Source organism: Lichenostomus cassidix, chromosome 18 (genome assembly GCF_008360975.1).
Source record: "Lichenostomus cassidix isolate B80296 chromosome 18, HeHo_3.0, whole genome shotgun sequence".
NCBI lineage: Eukaryota > Metazoa > Chordata > Aves > Passeriformes > Meliphagidae > Lichenostomus > Lichenostomus cassidix.
The window spans coordinates 3,089,703-3,108,176 of record NC_139498.1 but is presented as its reverse complement, the minus strand read 5'-3'; the positions used below and the strand labels follow the sequence as shown (position 1 = coordinate 3,108,176).

Below are 18,474 nucleotides of genomic sequence, written 5' to 3'. Positions count from 1 at the left end.
AAGCTGGGGGCTGCTGCAGGGATGTGCCCAGCTCCAGGTGAAAACTCAGCCTTAACCTCCACAGGCTTTATTGAGGGACAGTTTAGCCCTTCAGTACCTCTAGCTGAGAGTCAAGGCACCAGGAATCCCTCAGTGCTCTGTGACCGGGCAGTGTTGGCAGCACAGAGGGCAGAGCCTCGTGGTGCCACCTGGGATTTGGGACCAGCCCATCCGTGATCCCTTGTGCCAGTGGGAGCACACAACAGTCCCAGGGCAGAGGTGGCACTCACAGCTCATTGTGCAGTGGCCGGCACTGGGGGCTCAGTTTCTCCTCCAGGACAGCATCGGGGGCACACACCCAGGGGTCCCCCGTGTCCCACTGCCACTTCAGGAGCTGGGCACGGAGCAGCTGGAAGATGTCAGCATAGTGGGGATCAGGGGCCAAGTTCTGGCTCTCGGTGGGGTCACGGCTGCAGTCAAAGAGCTCCCAGCGGTCCCTGTAGTAATACTGGTGCAGGGTTTTGTTCCAGTGCGTTGGCTGCCCCGCCCTGGTGCGATTGAGCAGGTCTTGGAAAGTGGGTGAGACGTAGAAGTCCTGGTCGATGGGGAAGGGCATCTTGTAGTTGAGGTTGTGGATGAGGCGGAACTGGCGGTGCTGGATGGCTCGCATGGGGTAGTACATGGTCACCTCGTGGTGGCTCTGGCTGCTGAAGGCACTGGCCCAGGGCTGCTCTGACTCCAGAGCTGGCAGGAGAGACTTTCCAGTGAGCTGCACCTGCCTCGTGCCAAAGATGCTGTAAGCAGGGTAGGGGATGGAGAACCAATCCAGAATGGTTGGCGTCAGGTCTGGAGGGGAAGAGAAGGGTGAGAGGAGAGACAGGCACTGTGGGACGAAACTCAGCCCCAGAGAGGTGTCCCTGCAGGGAACCCTGTTCTGTCCTCCCTCCTCTCCCTTCCCTGCACTGGCCCTGCCAGTGCTGAAGGCTATGGGCTACCCCCAGGACAGGATTCTAAGTTTTGGTGTAGAGAGGGAGGGGAGCATCCCCCATCCCCTGGGCACAGCTGTACTCCCTCCCTCCCTCAGCTCTTACCCAGGAGGGTGGCGAAGGCCTGGCTGACCTGCCCCCAGCGCTGGGGGTGCTCAGGGGAGGACAGGAGCAGCGGCTCGGCAGTGCCTGAGCGGTACAGGTTGGTCCTGCCGCCGGGGAAGGGGATGCCATTGTCGGACGTGTAGATCACCAGGGTGCTGTTGAAGAAGCCAGCACGGCGCAGCTCCTCCAGGACCAGCCCGATTCCTGCGGATGGAGAGGCAGAGCTGAGCAGGGCAGGGAGGGTCTGCAGTGCTCACCAGCCCCAGCCTGGCCCGCGGCTCCCACCTTGGTCCATGCGGCCGATGGTCGTGTACTGCGCAGCCAGGTCTGCCCGGGCAGCCGGCGTGTTGGGGACAAAGGCAGGGACCTAAACGGAGACAGGGAAAGTGGCACATAGCCATCACATGCCACTGTGGCCTTCACCAGCTCTCACTGTGACACTGGTGGCAGTGATGAGGTGGGGGCCAGCCTTGGCTCTATCAGAGGCTTCCATCACATGCAGCCCCCACAGACTCCCATGCAGCCCCATAGAGCCCCAAGCAGCCCCATAGAGCCCCACACAGACCCACACCTGCACTTGCTCCGGGCGGTAAATCTGTGGCTTCCAGTCAGGGATCCAGCCCATTCCACTCTGTCCATTGCCAAATTTCTCACAAAAGGCCCCATACTGGGGCTGGGAGTGCCCGCAGCGGTGGGGGTCGTGGAAGGCGACATAGAGGAAGAAAGGCCTAGGGATGGAAAGGGGGGATGTGGAGGTGGTGGAGCAAAGGGCTGCCTGGAGACCTTCCTGGGCTGTACCAGGGTGAGCTGCAGTCAGCAAGAGGACTCCCACCTTATCTGGGCTTCTGGATATGGGGTAACCCAGAGACAAGAGGTCCCTTCCTGTTTGTGACCAGCTGTGACAGGGGGACATATCTTCAGTGAAGCCTGTTTCCCTCCTCTCCTGTGCTTCTCACAGCCAATCCTGGGACAAGGGGGCCATCTCACCTCTCGTCCTGGCTCTGCAGGAACCGCCGGACAAGCATCTTGATCCGGGTGATGTTTCTCCCAACCTGCAGGACCGAACTGTTCTCCTCTGTGTAGGCGAAGTCAAAGGGGTACACAGCCTCTGGCCCCACGTGCTTCTTCCCAATTATCCCTGTGAGAATACAGATGCTGTGCCAGGAGCAGCAAAGCTCTCAATGTGGCTGCTGCTGTCCCCTCCCTACAGGGACAGCCACTTGTCCAGACAATGCTCCTGGCTCATGGACAGTGTAGTCACCAAGCTCTCTCACCCGATGGCGTTCAGTGCACTGAGTGGGGCTTTCCCTGCCTGCATCACTTGCTTTTGCCTCCCTCCCTATCCCGGCTCCCTACCTGTCCGGACGCCTGCTTGGCTGAGCAGCAGGGGCAGGCTTCGCACACCGTCAAAGGAGTTGAAGTGATGCACGTCCTGGTGCAGCCCGTACATCCCGTTCTGGTGCTGCAGGTGAGGGGACACAGCACAGTTGGACCAGCCCGGCCCCAAAACACGTCCAGCCGTGCCCGTGACATCTGCCATGGGCTGGCATCCCCAGCCCGGCACAGGCAGGTGCCCCTACCTGGGGTAAGCCGGTCAGGATGCTGGCCCGGCTCGGGGAGCAACTGCTCACGGAGGTGAAGGCGTTCTGGAAAACCAAACCGCGCCGGGCCAGCGCGTCCAGGTTCGGCGTCTGGATGGCCGAGTTGTTGTAGGCGCCGCTCTCAAAGCCGCCGTCATCGGCTGCGGGACGGGTGCGGAGTGAGCCCTGACCGAGCACGGGGGCAAGGCCCGGGGGATACTGATGACACCGGAGCATCGCCGGGCTGCGGGCGACCCGGGCGGGACCGGTGCTGCAGAGGCGATGCAGCGGAGCCCGGGACCGTTCCTCCCTCCCTCCCTCCCACCCGCGGGATGCCCCGAGCGCCGAGCCCCGGGCAGGGGGTCCGGGCTGGCAGTGGGCGCGGAACCGGGAGCGGCTGCGGGCTCGGCCGGGCCGCACTCACCCAGGAGCAGCAGCACATTGCGGGCCGGGGCTCCGCCGCTCGGGAGGGCGCCCAGCAGCAGCAGCAGCGCCCAGGGCCGCATGGCTCCGGCACCGGCAGCGGTACCGTCACCGGCAGCGGTACCGTCACCGGCAGCGGTACCGGCTGCAGCAGCGGGGCTCGGCGGCTCCCCCGGCCGCCCCGGCTCCTCCTCACCCCGGTCACATGAGGCTCCCTGGCCGCTCAGATCCGGGGCGGGCGGAGCCGCGGTGGCCGTGGCTGTGCCGGGCTGGTACCGGGCTGTAGCGGGCTGGTACTGGGCTGTACTGGGCTGTACCGAGCTGGTGCCGGGCTGTATCGAGCTGGTACCGGGCTGGCACCGGCGGCTCCACACAGCCCCGGCCTCGCGGCGTGTCCCGGCCATGCCGGGGTCCCGCTGCCCGCGCCCGGCGCTGCCGATCCTGCGGTGGCTCCCGCGGTATTCCCGGGCCTGGCTGCCGCTGGACCTGCTGGCCGGGCTGGCCGTGGGACTGACCACCGTGCCCCAGGCGCTGGCCTACGCCGAGCTGGCCGGGCTGCCGCTGCAGGTGGGTGCCAGGGACCGGGGCTGGGAGCTGGTGACCTCCCGCTCCCCGGACTGATCCGGGATCCCTGCTCCCCGAGCCCCGGCAGTGCGGCAGGCAGGGCTGAACTTGGCTGGGTGACCAAGGGCTGGCCCTGTGCAGTCGCTCATTTCCTGGACAGGATGCCATACGTGTGCCAAGGGCCCTGGAGTGTCCCGAGATCAGTCCAGCCCTGCTAGTCCGGGAGGTGTCTAGCCTCTCCCAGCTCCCAGGGCTGTGCCAGTGCCCCTTCTGTCCCCCTGCAGTACGGCCTCTATTCCTCCTTCATGGGCTGCTTTGTCTACTGCTTCCTGGGCACCGCCAAGGATGTGACGCTGGGTCCCACGGCCATCATGTCCCTGCTCGTCTCCTCGTATGCCTTCCATGAGCCCGTCTATGCCGTTCTCCTCGCCTTCCTCTCTGGCTGCATTCAGCTGGCCATGGGGCTCCTGCACCTCGGTGAGATGCTCTTGCCATGCACAGATATATTTTTAGGATATTGCTGTACATCCTGTAGCTGTTCCCACCTCCTCTCTGCTGTTTGGGACACTGGGGTTGTCCTGCTAACACTCGTGACAGCTCAGTGCACACAAACGAGGCCCCACTGGGGCCAGCAAGCTGCTCACTGCCTCCCATCCCATGCAGGATTCCTTCTGGATTTCATTTCCTGCCCTGTCATTAAGGGGTTTACATCAGCTGCTTCCATCACCATTAGCTTCAACCAGATCAAGGTAGGATCTGCCCTGTCCTGGATGCCTCACCAGCTCTCTCCTAGTGCTGCAGAACTGGGATATTTTATACTAGGCTGGGTGATGGTACCAGAGGAAAGAGCCCCAAAGGGGTCATGGGACCCCCTGACAGTGGTTGTCCTGGCTCCCTGAGCACTCTGCTCTGAGCAGACCAAGCTGAACACACCCTCTGCTGGTGACCAGCTGGTGGCATCCAGGACACCAGTAAAACCAGGACATTTGATTTGGTCACTTGCAGGAGACACTGGGTTATTCTATGGCACGGTGGGTTTGTAGCTTGGGAGTTGGGGAGGTTTTGCAGCCCCACCAGCTCCTTGCTGGCCTCTCAGGGACCTGAGGCTCTGCTGGGCTGCCACACTTCCTTTGTGGTTAACCCAAATCAGAGCCTCTGGCAGCAGCTGGCAGGCCAGTGTTAGCCAATGGCTGCGGTCACGGGGGATGGCTGGGCTATGCCGGGCTGTCACCACACTTTGTCTTCCTGCACAGAACATCCTGGGGCTGCAGGGGATCCCGAGGCAGTTTTTCCTGCAGGTCTATGAGACGCTGCGGAGGATCGGGGAGACCAGGTCGGCACCATCCCTGCCCTGCTCCTTCTCCTGTAGCTGCAGGACCTTGGGCTCTGCTGCTTCACTCCCCATCTCTTTGGTCACAGCTTGGACTGATTTCTGTCTGCCCAGCACTGTGACACACCCCCCCCTGCCCTGGGGCTTTGTGGGGGCTCTCCCTGTGCCCTGCTGTGTGCTTGGGGTGGCACTGATGTGTCTCTTGCAGGGCTGGGGACGCTGTGCTGGGGCTGACCTGCCTGGCTGCGCTGACAGGGCTCTGGGCCATGAAGAGCCACCTGCCCCGAGCTGCCTCTGCTGAACCCCTGGCGGTCAGGATCAGCTACCTGATCGTCTGGATCTCTGCCACAGGTGTGTCAGCTGTCCCCTGCCCTGTCCACTCCCAGGGGCTCATCTCTTCGGGTTGGGGAAGAGACAGCCTGAAATGGATAGAGTCCAGGTTGGCAGGAGCCAAGACCTGGAGGTGGGTCAGGGAGGACAAAGTCCCAAAGGGTGGTCCTGCCACTGTGTCCCTTCCTAAGGCTTCAAAGTCCTCAGCAGCTTAGATACTGCACTCCTAGCAGTATCTCCTGCCCTCCCTCCCACTGCCCTGGGCTCTGGGCAGGTCTTACAGTTGCTCTCTCCACTTTTGCAGCACGCAATGCCCTCGTCGTCCTGTTTGCTGGCCTGGTTGCTTACTCCTTCCAGGTGATGGGCTCCCAGCCCTTCAGGCTCACCGGCAGCATCCCCCAGGGCCTCCCAGCCTTCCGACCACCACGCTTCTCCCTGGTAGCACCCAACGGCACTGTCCCCTTCCAGAGCATGGTGGAGGTGGGTGCTGGCAGAGGTTGAGCTCCCTGGGGGCTGCTCTGCTCCCTCCTGCATGTGCTGGCTCCCAGCCCTCCCTCACTGCATCCTTCCCTCCCAGGACATGGGGGTCGGGCTGGCCGTGGTGCCACTCATGGGCCTGCTGGAGACCATCGCCATCGCCAAGGCTTTTGGTATGGCTGTGCCAGGGTCCTGCCCCTGTGCTCAGTGGGGTCTGCAGGGGCTCGGGGTGCTGGGGAGGGGTTTCTGCAGGGGTTCAGGGTGCTGGGGAAGGTGCTGTTCCCATTGGGGCACTGGGAGGGACTGGGCTGTCTGTGCCAAGCACAGTTCATAGCATAGGCTGGCAGGAGGGGTCCTGCGGGGTGCACAGCTGAGATTTACCCAGGATGTGAGTGTTGTCTTGGGGTGCTCCTGTTCCCGAGGGGAGCCACATCAGGGCACCCTGTCCCAGCCACTGCTGGCCCTGCTCCATGTGCATGGCAGGTCATTCCTGTGGGAACCTCAGACCAACGCCAACATCTCTTTTCAGCCTCGCAGAATGGTTACAGGATTGACCCCAACCAGGAGCTGCTGGCTCTGGGTAAGAGGCTGTGGGAGGGCAGGGGTGGGGGTTCAGCCCCAGCACTGCCGGGTGTCCCACAGCCCCCGAGCTACCTGAGATCCCCATGACAGGAAAATTAATCCACAAACGCCAGAGGTTTATGTCCAAAAAGGAGACAGAGGATTCCATATTTATTCATGAATAAAGGGAGAGGTCATGGGCATTTCCCATGGGGTTTCTCTCAAATTGATAGAGGACGCAGCCTCTTTTTATCCTAATTTCCCAGCCACAGGCTCCCTCTCTCTTTGCCCATTGGCTGAGGTACTCGAGAGGTACAGATTTCCTGGAATGCCTAATTAATATACATCCCCCCAAATACAGACATCCCCAATATACATTCCCCTTTTCTTCTTCTTCTTGTGTCTCTGTTCTTGTAGTTTATTAACAAAATTTTGGGTAATTCCTATGGAAATCCTACCCATTGTTTTTTCTATCTCTTAGTATCCATATTATCTTACCAGCCATTTGTTTGTAAAGACACTCCCTTATTCCTTTCACCCATCTCAGCAGTCCTACCTCTACCTGAAGTTTTCCCTTCCTTACCTTGCATGTTGCCCCCACCCAAGCTTATGAATTTCCAGAGCAGGTTGAGTCACTCTTACACGGATGGGCGCTGTCTGGCCCCGGATACTGGGAAGGGAGGAGGTCGTGGTGGGGACACAGACCCAGCAGTGCCTCACCAGTCCCTCTCCTTCCTCTCTGCAGGTGTCGCCAATGTCCTGGGCTCCTTTGTCTCCTCGTATCCCATCACGGGCAGCTTTGGCCGGTGGGTAGCAGAGGGGAAGCAAGACACTCGCTGGGACTGTGTGGTGAGGGGGCTCTGCAAGATCTTGGGTGGAAGACTGTGCAAACCCCAGTGGGTCCCTGAGCTCATGTCCTCGTCCCCAGCAGCCCACCTTGGTGGCCGGGCTATGCATGTGTCCCATGGCCACCTTCCCTTGTGTTGAGGGCACCTCCCTTCCTGCTGTGCGATCCCACTTGCTCGTGTTCCTCCCTCATAAGGTGGGCAGTTCTCCTGGGTGGGGTCTTTGGGCAGTGGGCAGGGGCAGCCCCCAGCTCCCCCAAACCCCTGCCCAGCCTGGGATGGATGGGTTTGCATTTCAGGACGGCGGTGAATGCTCAGTCAGGGGTCTGCACCCCCGCGGGAGGGCTGGTCACAGGTACAGCCCTGACCCTGCCCTGCCCCTGGGCTGCTCTGCATCAGGGGCATCAGGGACCCCTGGGTGTCGGTGCCCGTGGCTCAGGGGTCCCCTCTCCCGCAGGTGCCCTGGTCCTGCTGTCCCTGGCATACCTCACCTCGCTCTTCTACTACATCCCCAAAGCTGCGCTGGCCGCTGTCATCATCTCGGCCGTGGTGCCCATGTTTGACGCTGGCATCTTCCGGACGCTCTGGCGGGTTAAGAGTGAGGCACCGGTCGGGAACGGCCAATCCCCGTACTAAGCCATCCAGGAGCCACTTTGGCAGCCCCACTCGCACCCCCTGAGCTGGGATAGAGGTCCCCTCACAGCCCCTGCAGCCCCACTCACACAGACCAGGTTTCCTGCAACACAGTCTCAGACATCCAGATCCTTAAAATAATTTAATCGTGGTGGCATAACTAAATAACAACATAACGGCTCGAGTTGGGTGTTCCTCAGGAGGGAACAAGAACAAAGGAGTCTGTGAGCTTTTATCCTTTTATCCTCTCACAGTCATGGTAAAGTCTGGGAGTGGTTGGCTCCTGCCAGTGAGTGTCCCATCACTGTCTCTGATGTCCCATCACTGTCTTGGAGTGTCCCATCACTGTCTCTGATGTCCCATCAATGGGCCACCAGTCCCTCAGACCTTTGTTATGCACAGGGTGGCAGTTCACGGCCCCTTCCAGGGGCTCCCACTGAAGTTGCCCCCAGCCACCTGCACGGGATGGATTCCTCCAGACCCGGGTGCATCCCGGCTCTGCCCGCGGAGCTGATGCTGTCCCTGAGGGCCCTGTGGCACGAGGACAAGCCACAGCCAAGCCTGGCTTCTCTCTCTTACAGGGCTGGACCTTGTGCCACTCTGCGTGACATTCCTGCTCTGCTTCTGGGAGGTGCAGTATGGAATCGTGGCTGGGGTGCTGGTTTCTGGGATTCTGCTGCTCTACTCCATTGCCAGACCCCCAATAAAGGTGGGCTTCACCCCTCCCCTTGGATGTGGCAGGGCCAGCCAGGCTCACCAGGGAGCTGGGAGGGGGCTCCTTAGGGCAGTGAGGTGTTGGGGTGCAGGATGCTTCAGTCCTGTTCTGCTGTCCCCAGTCAGCCATGGGCACAGGACAGGGACTGCTTTCAAAGAGCAGGAGGAAAGGAATATTCCGGGATTGGAGAGCAGGAGAGGGAAGCATCTCTGTTCCTGTCCTGCTGACACTGATGTGTGTGCAGGAGGATTTTCCCTGAGGGATGGGGGCTCCTGCTTCTCCCACTCCATCCAGGAGGACAGTGAGTGACTCGGGTAGTTGTCCCTGCCTGGGGCAGGTCACAGCCCTGAGCTTCCTGTGACTTGTCCCCTTCCACAGGTGTCAGAGGGGGCTGTGCTGCTGGTGCAGCCAGGGAGCAGCCTGCACTTCCCAGCCATGGAGCACCTGCGGGATTCTGTGTGCAGCCATGCTCTGGCAGGTACAGTGCTGGCCTGTCCTGGGGACCTGGCTGTCACTGCCTGCATCACTTCTGCTGTGGGTGGCAAGTGCTGCCCAGACCCAAAGACTGTGGGTGCAAGCAGCGACAGCACAACTGTCCCACCCCTGCCAGCCCCTGCCCTGGCTCTGAGGGCTCTGACCCCTGGGCTGCTCATTTCTGAACTCATCAGGGACATAACCTTCTGCTCTTCCAGCAACATCTCCACCACGCTCCATCATCCTGGACTGTTGCCACATCAGCAGCATCGATTACACGGTGGTGGTGGGGCTGGCAGAGCTGCTGCAGGAGCTGCGCAAGCACGGCCTCTCGCTGGCCTTCTGTGGCCTGAAGGTGTGTGAGACCTCAGCCAGCCCACCCCAGGCCCAGGGAGGGTGTGTGCTGATGGGCTCTGCCCAGCTGCCATCCCCTGTGATCTGTGCTGGCCTCCCCTCTGGTGGCACCTTCATCATCTCAAGCACATTCATCTCACAGAGCTGGAGGCTCTATGGGGTGCTGGATGCTCCATGCTGGGATGGCTGGGGGCTCTGCCCCAGAGGGGTGGGAAGTGGCCAGCACTCCCCCAGCCCAGGTTTCTCTGCCCTCAGGAGCCTGTTCTCCAAGTCCTTCTGTCTGCAGACTTAGAAGGATTCCAGCATTTTCCCAGCCGGGAGGAGGCAGGTGAGGCTCTGGACTGCTCTCTCAGGAGGTGATGAGTGTGGCTCTGGAGGACAGCCATGGGGATCTGATCTGTCCAGCCCCAGAGCAGCAGTGTGGGGACTGCAGGGGCCTGGCTACTGGAAGGGTGAGCTGGTGTCCCTCCAAAGAGTCAGGTCTCCCCAGCCTTGGGGATTCATGGTGAGCTGTCGTGGTTTAAACCAGCAGCAGATCACCATCACAGAGCCCTTCACTCCCCCTACAGGGGGATGGGAGGGAATCAGAAAAGAAAACTCATGGGCTGAGATAAAGGCAGTTTAACAGGACAGAAAAGGAAAGGAAGACTATAATAATGATGAGGGAATGCCCAAAGAAAGCGATGCACAGGGTGGTTGCTCACCACTCACTGACCAATGCCCAGCCTGCCCCTGAGCTGTGGCTGTCACCCCCCAGCCAAATCCCCCCAGTCTTTTGTTCAGCAGGATGCCCTGTGGTCTGGAACATCCCTCTGGCCGCTAGGGCAGCTGGCCTGGCTCTGCCCCCTCCCAGTTCCTTGTGCCTCAGCCCCTCGCTGGCCAGGCAGCCTGGGAGGCTGAGAAGTCCTTGGCTTAGTGTAAGCACTGCTCAGGAGCAGCTGAGCCATCTGGGTGTTATCGGCAGGAGTCTCATCCTGAACACAAACACAGCTCTCAACCAGCTCCTGGGAAGAAAATTTACTCTGTCCCAGCCAAAGTCGGGACATGAGCTTTGGCTTGACTCTGCTTCCCCCCCTTCCTGTCCCAGAGCGGTGTGGGGGAGCAGAGCCAGGTGGCAGCGGGGCAGAGCCTTTCACCAGCATCACCGAGAGCACGGGGCTCATCCAGTGAGACGAGTCCTGTGACACCCCGGTGACATCAACACCCTCCATGGGAGCCGCCTGCCCCAGCCAGGCCTCCTGGGCAGTGTGGGATGGACTGTCCCCATGTCCCACACCGGTGTGGACAGTGCAGCACCAGCCCAACCCCACATGGGCTGTGCTGAGCACTGGGATCAGGGTCTGCTGGTCCTACACTGGCCCCAGCCCTATGGGGCTCTGGCACCTCACTGCCTCCACAGCAAGCCAAGGACAAGATCTCCCTGGAAGGGACAAAACTCTTCCCTTTCATCATGATCAATGCAAAGCCATCCTTCCTCCAGGAAGCTGTTGGAATTTTTTATTCAACTGTTTTAACTCTGGACCTTTTTTAATGTTCTGGGCCACAATGACGGAGATGCAGAGCACGTTCTTATCAAAGCTGTTTCAGGGCTGCTGGCGCTGCCCTCCAAACGGACAGGGGGGCTCAGCCTCTGGCTGCTGGGAGAGGGAAAACGTCTGGGATTGTGCTCTGTACTGATCCCACATGTTTGTGGGGTGTTGCGCCAAACGCTGCCCTGGGTCAGGGCCAGGCTGTCCCCCTGGGGTGCAGCCCCTGACCTGGGCCCCACTGGGACAGGCACAGTGACACCGGCTGTGCAACGGGGGACAGCACCCGGTGGGGCTGGGCAGGGTCGGGAATTCAGTTTTCCTGAACAATCCTTGGTCAGCACCTGGCGCAGACGGTGTAATAAATCAGAAATTGCTAATGAGTCAGCATGATCTCTGCCTTCCTGAGGGAAAACTTTTTCCTTTTGTGTGGGAAGGGGAAATTATCTTCTGGGTGTTGGTGAGCATGCCAGGGAAAAGAAACTGAAACCAGGCTGGGGCTGTGCGGGTGATCTGAGCCCGAGGGCAGGTTCTGAGCACAGTTCCTGCTGCCTCTGGTGCTGCAGGTTTTGCAAGGGCAGCAGAGGTGCCCGGGAGCCACCACACACCTGCCAGGGCTACCAGGTGCACCAGGCCACCCTGCAGTGTTGGTTCCTGTCCGGAGCAGCACTGAGCAGTGAGTTCCTTGCTGCCCCCTGTGGGAGAAAATAGAATTATGGGGGTAAAAAGAGCTGGTTGTTATGTGGGCACTAGTGCAGGTCAGGGCTGCTGGGAGCCCGTCTTCAGCTTGGTCCTGGTTGGATCCGGGATGGGACATCAGCCGTGTCCCCACTTTTGACTGTTGAATCCACTTTTTATTGTCGGATCCAGCACAACGTGTTTTCTCCTAACACACTTGTGCTCCCCTCTGCTGCTGCCAGGCTCGCCCTGCGTCCCTGTGGCTGCCAGGGACACCTGCACTGGGCTGAGGGATGGGAGGATGCTCGGGGGCTACGGGGGAGATTCAGCCCGGGGGATGCCCGGCGGGATGGGGAGGCCGGACGGGGCGGGACCCATTGAGAGCCGCCCGGGGGCGCTGGCCGGGGCCGGGATTGGCCGGGCCGGGCCGGGGCTGGGCGGAGACCGTGACTGCAGAAACGAAAGTTGGCGGCTCGGCTGAGAAACGAAACTTCGCTGGGCGGGACGCGGCAGAGCCGGAGGGCGAGTAGGCGCTGCAGGTGACGGTGCCCGGTCCCTCGGTGAGTCGCGCTGCCGGGGCTGGCGGGTGGCGGGACGGGGCACCGGGCCTGGGCTTGCAGGGGCTCCGGTGCGGGGCGGGGGCAGCTGCGGTTCCGGGAGGGCGGCGGTACGGGCTCCGGGCCCCGCTGCACACTGCCGGTGCGCCCGCACCTCCACGGTGACCGCGGAGCCTCCCGGTGCGCGCGCACCTCCCCGGTGCGCCCTGATGCCCTATCCGCCCGGATTTCCCTTGTGCGCCTTGATCCCCGATGCGCCCGGAGCTCCCCGGTGCACCCCCGGAGCTCCCCGGTGCACCCCCGGTGCTCCCCGGTGCATCCCCGGACCCTCCCGTCCTCCCATCTCCTCCCCGTTCACTCGGGACGCCCCTACTCCGCCCTGTCCCCGGTTCTGCCCGTGATGCCCCGGGCCGCACGGCCTGTCCACTCCCGTGTCCCCGCTGTGACCCCTCCCGTGTCCCCCCGGTACCCCCGGGCCCTCCCGGTGCCCCCCGGGAGCCGCGCTAGCTCCGCCCCCTCACTTCACATAACGGTCTCATTTGCATACCGCCGCCGCTTCCTCACGCCATTGGTCCATCCACGCTATTTATTTGCATATCCCGCGGAGGGGGCGGAGATATCCCGGCGGGGAGCGCGCGCGGCGTTATTTGCATACGAGCCACGCCCACGGGCAGCACCGCTCCGGGCGGGGCCGGGAAGGGGCGGGCGGCGATCACCGGCCATGGCCGAACCCCGGGTAGCGCTCCCGGCCCAGCCCCAGCTCCGCTCCCAGCCCGGCAACGGCTCAGCCCCGGCCCCGCTCCTGACCGTGGCCCAGCCGGGGGAACGAGGCTCCCGGCCCAGCCCGGCGGAGCAGCCCTAGGCAGGGTTCGGGAGCCCCGTGTGAGGCAGGCCTGTGCGTCCCACAGCGCTCGTGGCGCGGGGCCTCAGCGCGGGGGCAGCGGCTGGTTGTGGGTTTTTATGTTTAGAGCGGCCCGGTTCCCCCCACGCTCCGAGCGCGGCTCTAGAGTGTCGCAGGTCGCTTCCTGACAATCAAACGCCGCCGGGCGGAGGGGGGCGTGACGCGGCTCCATTGCCTCACGCTAATGTCGCTGTTTGTGTCTCTGCCCCGTCCCTGTCTGTCCCCCCGTGGCCCTGCAGGCTCCCGCGGGGCTGTGGCCAGGACCATGCAGTGCCCCGAGTGTCACTCGGCTGCCGGGGACGGCCCGCCCGCCTCCTGCAGCAGGTGTGGGGCCAGGCTGGCTCCTGCCACCGGCCCTGGGCACCAGGACTCAGGTAGGAGGGCTGGGCTGGGGCCAGGGCTGGGCTGTCCTGGGGCTGCGCAGTGACCAGGGGCTGCCTGTGTCACCTCTGGTACCTGTGTGGCTCTGGGTTCTGCTCTACCCGGGTCATTCCCCGCTGCTCTCATCCCAAACTCTCACCCCAACCTCCCCTGGCGTTCCTGACCAGAGACAGTTTTCCTCACTTCGCAGTGAGTGACGGGGGACGCACAAGTGAGTCAGTTGATGACACATCGTACGCACAGTCTCCACACTCAGGTCTTCAGTGTTGAACTAGTTTCTGTTTTGTCCGTGAAGTGGTGCTGCTTTTTGTGTTGAAAGGTTGAGCCCTTCTTGACACAGAATTTTTTATTTGCAGCTTGTTAGATTTAGAATTCAGCCCTGAATTTGGTTTGACAACACACTAATTCTGCCTCTCTGAACAGTGACAGAATTAAGCACACAACAACCATCATACTGGGGGAAATATTTCCTAATCCTTTATTTGTTTAAGACTGCATGGCCTGGGCCACCAGAATGGTTTTTGGTTTGTTGGTAGGAAAAAGTGGGATCCTAGAAGAACACACTAAATCAGAGTCAAGCTGCTGCAGTCCCGACAGGGTCAGTTCTTAGCAAATCCTTCTGTGCTCCAGCATGGCAGGGTAACAAACTTGGGATCTTGGGCTCTGAGATGCCATAGGAAGAACATCCAAAGCAGCTGAGATTCAAAGCTTTTGCTCTCTGAATTGGGGTAGAGGCTGTGCCAAGGAGCTTGTGAAACCCCTGCAGAAGGCAGAGATCTGGTCTGCTGCCTGACTCGGCCCCATGCTGCCTTTTCACAGGTGTTTTTTTTAAGGACTGGATAAAACTGTGAGGATAAAAAGGGAGTTTCCTCTGCCTTCCTGGGGAGGACTCAGCTGAGTGGGACTGGTCACACAGCCAGTCCACAGGGCTGTGCCAGCTGAGATGTGTCAGTCTTGACACTGCTCATCCTGGGGGTCCAAGCACTGGCACAGGCAGGTGGTTCCTAGTGCTGCTGCTGCATTTGTGTCTGCAGGAGGGACAGGGATGGAGCTGTACCTCAGTGCTGCTGGCAGGGCCTTGGAGAGGGCAGGAAGCTGGGCAGGGAGAGTGGTGGCATTACTGGTGGGAGCTGAACACAGAACAGCAAAACAGCTCCTGTGTGCTCATGTCCCGACTTTGGCTGGGACAGAGTTTGTTTGTTCAGGAGCTGCTTGAGAGCTGTGTTTGTGTTCAGGATGAGACTCCTGCCGATAACACCCGGATGGCTCAGCTGCTCCTGAGCAGTGCTTACACTAAGCCAAGGACTTCTCAGCCTCCCAGGCTGCCTGGCCAGCAAGGGGCTGAGGCACAAGGAGCTGGGAGGGGGCAGAGCCAGGCCAGCTGCCCTAGCGGCCAGAGGGATGTTCCAGACTACAGGGCATCCTACTGAACAAAAGACTGGGGGGATTTGGCTGGGGAGTGACAGTCACAGCTCAGGGGCAGGCTGGGCATTGGTCAGTGAGTCTGACAGGAATGCACTGATTCTCTCCCCCATCCAGGGGCTTGGAGCAACCTAGTCTAGTGGAAGGTGTCCCTGCCAATGGCAGGAGGTGGAATTAGATGAGCTTTAATGTCCCTTCCAACACAAGCCCTCCTGTGACCCTACTGAGGGGGTGAGTCTCCAGTTTAACAGTTTGTTTGCCTTCATTGCAGAGAGAAGAGAGGTGCAGGTCCCTCCAGTCCCTGATGCAGGAGCAGAGGTGAAGGGGGAAGGTGCTGCTGGGCCTTCTTCCATCACTGGAACAAAGGAGACAGAGGGAGAGTTGCTGATGGACAGAGCAAGAGCTCTGACCAACACCTCAGACCCCACACCTGACACTGCAGGTGGACCTCCCTCCTCTTCTGAGACATGGGAGGAGGAAGAGGGATTCTCACTGCTGGAGGATGTCACAGCTCCGGGGGACAGCATAGAGCCCTCAGCTCAGTGCGGGGCTGGTGACTCTGCTGAGGTGACACGGGGGAAGGTGAGGATCTTGCTGGGTGCTGGGGAGCAGCTGTGACTTGTTTCTCTCCTCTGTGAAATGAGGAGGCTGAGCTGAAACCCGTGGGTCCCTTTGGCCACGTCGGGGAGCTGCTGCCTGGCTTCTTCCAGGAGAAGCTCGCTGTGTTTGCTGACACTGTTGTGTGCACAGAGCTGTGATGCCTGGGGGAAACCACACAGTTGCACAAGTCAGCTTAGACAGTGCAGCGCTGCTCTTTGCTCCCGTTGAGCAAGACTAGAATAGTAAACCAACACAATTCTCAAGAGTTACTTGTATTTCACTGGCTGGTCTTGTCCCTCCTCTTCCTGATCATTGTTGGTTAGCCCCGTGTAGCAGGAAGATGTCGGTACTCACTGCAGTGGAGGAGGTGACAAAGAGTTTGTCTTTGACAATGAATAAACAGACATTGTGCTCTTTGTTTTTTTTCTTTTTTAATAGAAAAGGAAGAAGAGTAAAGCAAAGAAACATATGTCTACCGCCGGGCAACAGGACTCTCTGCCTCCTCAAAGCACAGCACAAGCTCAGACCACAGGGTTGCCTGACACAGCTGTTGTTCCTACAGCTGTTGTTCCTCAAGAAATCCAACCCCCTGGCAGTGAGGGAGCAAACCCAGGTGCTGATGGACTTGCTGATGCCAGTGGAGACACACCTGAAGGCAACAGGGATTTGGTACACCTAGGGAAGGAGGCTGGCAGCCTGGAAGCAGAAAAGCTGACTCCCCCAGAGCTGAGCAGTACAGTCAGTGGGGCTGCCCTAGCTCCCAGTGCTGCAGCCCCAGGGGACAAGGTGGGGGATGGAACGACCTCGGAGCATGGAGAAGCAGCCAGGGATAATGTGGAACAGGGCAGTTGTGCCCCTAGCCAGCTGCCAGAAGCCACAGCAGATTCCCAGGCCCAGGGCAGCAGTAAGGAGCTGCAGTCAACACGGCAGGGAGAGAGTCCCTCTGGGCTGCCTCCTGCCAAGGGAACCCCCCAAAGCAAGCCTGAGACCAAGACCTCTCCTGGGGCCCAGAGCTCACAAGCTGGGAAGGAGGCCAAGCAGAAAGGGAACACTTCCACTGGCAAGGTGAGTGTGAGTGAACTCAGGTGAGTGTTCCAGGTAGCCTGGCTTCCCTTGGCCACTGTAACTTGTTTATGCTGTGAGGCTGAGGAGTATGAGCCCAGCGATATGGGGTGGGATTGGGGAACACCATGGGGAGGTTCTTGTTTGAGTTCTACTCTCCTGGGTGTCAGTTCTAGCCCAGCTATCACTGAGGGGTTGCTCAGTTACCCCCAGGACTGGGGGGTGTCCCTTTTCCAGCCAGCTGTGCTCTCCAGAGAGCTCTGGGATCCCCTTGGATGGGAGGATTTTGTGCTTTGCAAGTGCCTGTGCTCTGCTCAAACACAGGCCTGGTAAACTGGAAGTTGCTGTGGGTTCTCTTTCACTTTCTTTATTCCCCATCCTCTGGGACCTGGGGCTCACTGACCTGACTGCTTGGCAGTGTGTTTGGGTTGGCTTTCTCTTCCATCATAAATGTGCTATTTTCCTTAAGCAGCAGCTTCCCTCAGTGAGGGATCAATATTTCCAGGAGGATGAAGCTGGTGGTGTACCAGGAGGAGATGTACTTCCAGGGTCTCCTGTTTCATTGGGCGTTGTCTCCCTATTGCAGAATGCAAACACAAAAGACAAAAATCAGACCCCAAGTGAGAAAATGCCTAAAGCGAGTGAGAAGACAAGTCCGAGAAAAGGAGCTGAGGCTGCCAGAAAGGAGGGTGCTGTGGCTGTAACTGACAGTCCCAAGAACAAAAAGGAACAAAGTAACCAGAAACCTGTGGAAAAGATTAAAGAAAGGTGAGAACAGCCCTGCTGCTCCCCAGCATTCTTCACTAACAGGAGTTGCTGTGAGGAGACTGAGGTGGGGGGATTGAGGTGCTGGGATTAGGTCAGTATGTGCCTTGGGTTTGTGGGAATAGAATTGTCTTGAAACTGAGGTGAAGGGGTTGTGCACAAGAGAGCCAGTGTTGAATGGGAGCTGCAGCACAGGTGATGTGGTGCACATGGTACTTGAACCTGCTTGAGCATCTGATGAATAAAAAAGAGATTACTCTCTTATTTCTGGCTCTTATGAGCAACATGTGCTTCACATACAGCTCCTTAGGTGAATAGTGTGAAGAGCTGTTTTGATGTTCTGCTTAATGTGTGTGACCTGGAAGAGGGAGAAAATGTAGCCATTCCAGGTGGCTTTGCTGGGCCAGGGTATCTCCTGCTGCCTTTAGGAGCCCATTTTTCCTTTTTGCACTAGTTCTGCTCAAACATCAGTCTGAGTGAACTGCTCGCAGAGTTTATGGGTCTTGCAGCCAGTCAGATTGTGGCTCAAATCTGGTTTGTGGTCTACAGTGATTTGTACAGTTAAACCAAACAGAACCCTTTCTATTTCCCTTCTAATTCTTTCCTGCAGCTCTGTGAGCCGCAATGGGGGTGTTACAGTGTATTTCCATGCAATATTATCCAAAGACTTCAAACTCAACCCTGATACCCATAAAGTGTTCATCAGAGGTCAAGACATTCCTTCCTATGCCAAATGGAAGGACAACATCTGTGAGCTGAACTGCACCCGGTGAGTGTTCCCTGCTCTGAGAGCAGAGTCTCTGTGGGGCCTCAGTTACTGTGCAAGGTGTGGCTCTGTGCCCACAGGTGGGGGTTGCAGTAGAGGGTTTCACAGTGGAGAAGGCTGTTCAGAAATGTTCTTGTGAAAGAACAGTCACTATTTCTATTAGAAATTGAGCAATGCATGGCAAAGGAAGTCTGTAGATGAGCTAACATGTCCTTTGCCTGCCTTTGTGTCTGTGTTTCCTAGGGATCTGGGAGAACATGGCTACCTCATTGAAGGTGCTGTAACTCTCACCAAAGAAATCGTGGATAAATGCATTCCTTACAAGTACTGGGTGAGCTGTGGGAAGGGAGAGTATGAGTTCATTTACAAGGAACCAGTATTGGATAAACACGTGAATCGCTGCTTGTTGATAAAGAGGACCTTGCTCAACAATGGAGGTGAGCTCTGCTGGCTAGTCTTG

The 18,474-nt window shown here is 59.3% G+C and overlaps 3 protein-coding genes across 10 annotated transcripts in view; 2 read left to right on the top strand and 1 right to left on the bottom strand.

The window, feature by feature from the left end:
• Window positions 1-51: 51 nt before the first annotated feature.
• SGSH (N-sulfoglucosamine sulfohydrolase) lies at window positions 52-3,231 on the bottom strand. The gene is made up of 8 exons (XM_085077482.1): window positions 3,075-3,231; window positions 2,651-2,811; window positions 2,427-2,532; window positions 2,058-2,208; window positions 1,642-1,798; window positions 1,356-1,437; window positions 1,071-1,274; window positions 52-825 (listed from the first exon to the last, which is right to left on the bottom strand). Exons 1-8 carry the CDS (start codon window positions 3,154-3,156, stop codon window positions 266-268), a joined length of 1,503 nt encoding a protein of 500 aa, XP_084933608.1. The 5' UTR covers window positions 3,157-3,231; the 3' UTR covers window positions 52-265.
• Window positions 3,232-3,387: 156 nt separating this feature from the next.
• On the top strand, window positions 3,388-11,265 carry SLC26A11 (solute carrier family 26 member 11). 6 transcript variants are annotated; one of them, XM_085077475.1, is made up of 17 exons: window positions 3,388-3,640; window positions 3,922-4,114; window positions 4,301-4,386; window positions 4,891-4,970; window positions 5,176-5,318; window positions 5,602-5,777; window positions 5,875-5,947; window positions 6,304-6,354; window positions 7,081-7,141; window positions 7,267-7,377; window positions 7,480-7,535; window positions 7,638-7,778; window positions 8,395-8,522; window positions 8,907-9,006; window positions 9,221-9,357; window positions 9,612-9,684; window positions 10,444-11,265. In XM_085077475.1, the coding sequence occupies exons 1-17, from the start codon at window positions 3,476-3,478 to the stop codon at window positions 10,524-10,526; spliced, it is 1,857 nt and encodes a 618-aa protein (XP_084933601.1). In that variant the 5' UTR covers window positions 3,388-3,475; the 3' UTR covers window positions 10,527-11,265. The 6 variants fall into 6 exon arrangements, with proteins under 6 accessions (XP_084933601.1, XP_084933602.1, XP_084933605.1 ...); XM_085077478.1 differs by having other exon boundaries at window positions 3,502-3,640; window positions 3,900-4,114; XM_085077477.1 differs by having other exon boundaries at window positions 3,539-3,640; window positions 3,798-4,114.
• Window positions 11,266-11,997: 732 nt separating this feature from the next.
• RNF213 (ring finger protein 213) overlaps window positions 11,998-18,474 on the top strand; it is a 44,954-nt gene continuing 38,477 nt past the window's right edge. For 2 of the 3 annotated variants that reach the window (XM_085077468.1, XM_085077471.1), the window contains exons 1-7: window positions 12,019-12,120; window positions 13,258-13,392; window positions 15,093-15,403; window positions 15,860-16,486; window positions 17,070-17,251; window positions 17,859-18,017; window positions 18,258-18,451. In XM_085077468.1, the coding sequence (XP_084933594.1) occupies window positions 13,284-13,392; window positions 15,093-15,403; window positions 15,860-16,486; window positions 17,070-17,251; window positions 17,859-18,017; window positions 18,258-18,451 (1,582 nt within the window). In that variant the 5' untranslated portion in view covers window positions 12,019-12,120; window positions 13,258-13,283. Of the gene's footprint in view, window positions 12,121-13,257; window positions 13,393-15,092; window positions 15,404-15,859; window positions 16,487-17,069; window positions 17,252-17,858; window positions 18,018-18,257; window positions 18,452-18,474 lie in introns of all 3 variants that reach the window. The other variant, XM_085077469.1, reaches the window with a different exon arrangement.

What these genes read in the sequence shown, in the direction of transcription:
- SGSH (XM_085077482.1), bottom strand. Translation starts at nt 3,156, where the DNA reads ATGCGGCCCTGGGCGCTGCTGCTGCTGCTGGGCGCCCTCCCGAGCGGC. An exon ending in CTGCAGAGCCAGGACGAGAG is followed by an intron (nt 1,799 to 2,057) that starts GTGAGATGGCCC and finishes TTCCATCCCTAG; the next exon opens with GCCTTTCTTCCTCTATGTCG. An exon ending in CATCGGCCGCATGGACCAAG is followed by an intron (nt 1,275 to 1,355) that starts GTGGGAGCCGCG and finishes CTCCATCCGCAG; the next exon opens with GAATCGGGCTGGTCCTGGAG.
- SLC26A11 (XM_085077475.1), top strand. Translation starts at nt 3,476, where the DNA reads ATGCCGGGGTCCCGCTGCCCGCGCCCGGCGCTGCCGATCCTGCGGTGG. An exon ending in TGGCCGGGCTGCCGCTGCAG is followed by an intron (nt 3,641 to 3,921) that starts GTGGGTGCCAGG and finishes GTCCCCCTGCAG; the next exon opens with TACGGCCTCTATTCCTCCTT. An exon ending in GTGCAGCCATGCTCTGGCAG is followed by an intron (nt 9,007 to 9,220) that starts GTACAGTGCTGG and finishes CTGCTCTTCCAG; the next exon opens with CAACATCTCCACCACGCTCC.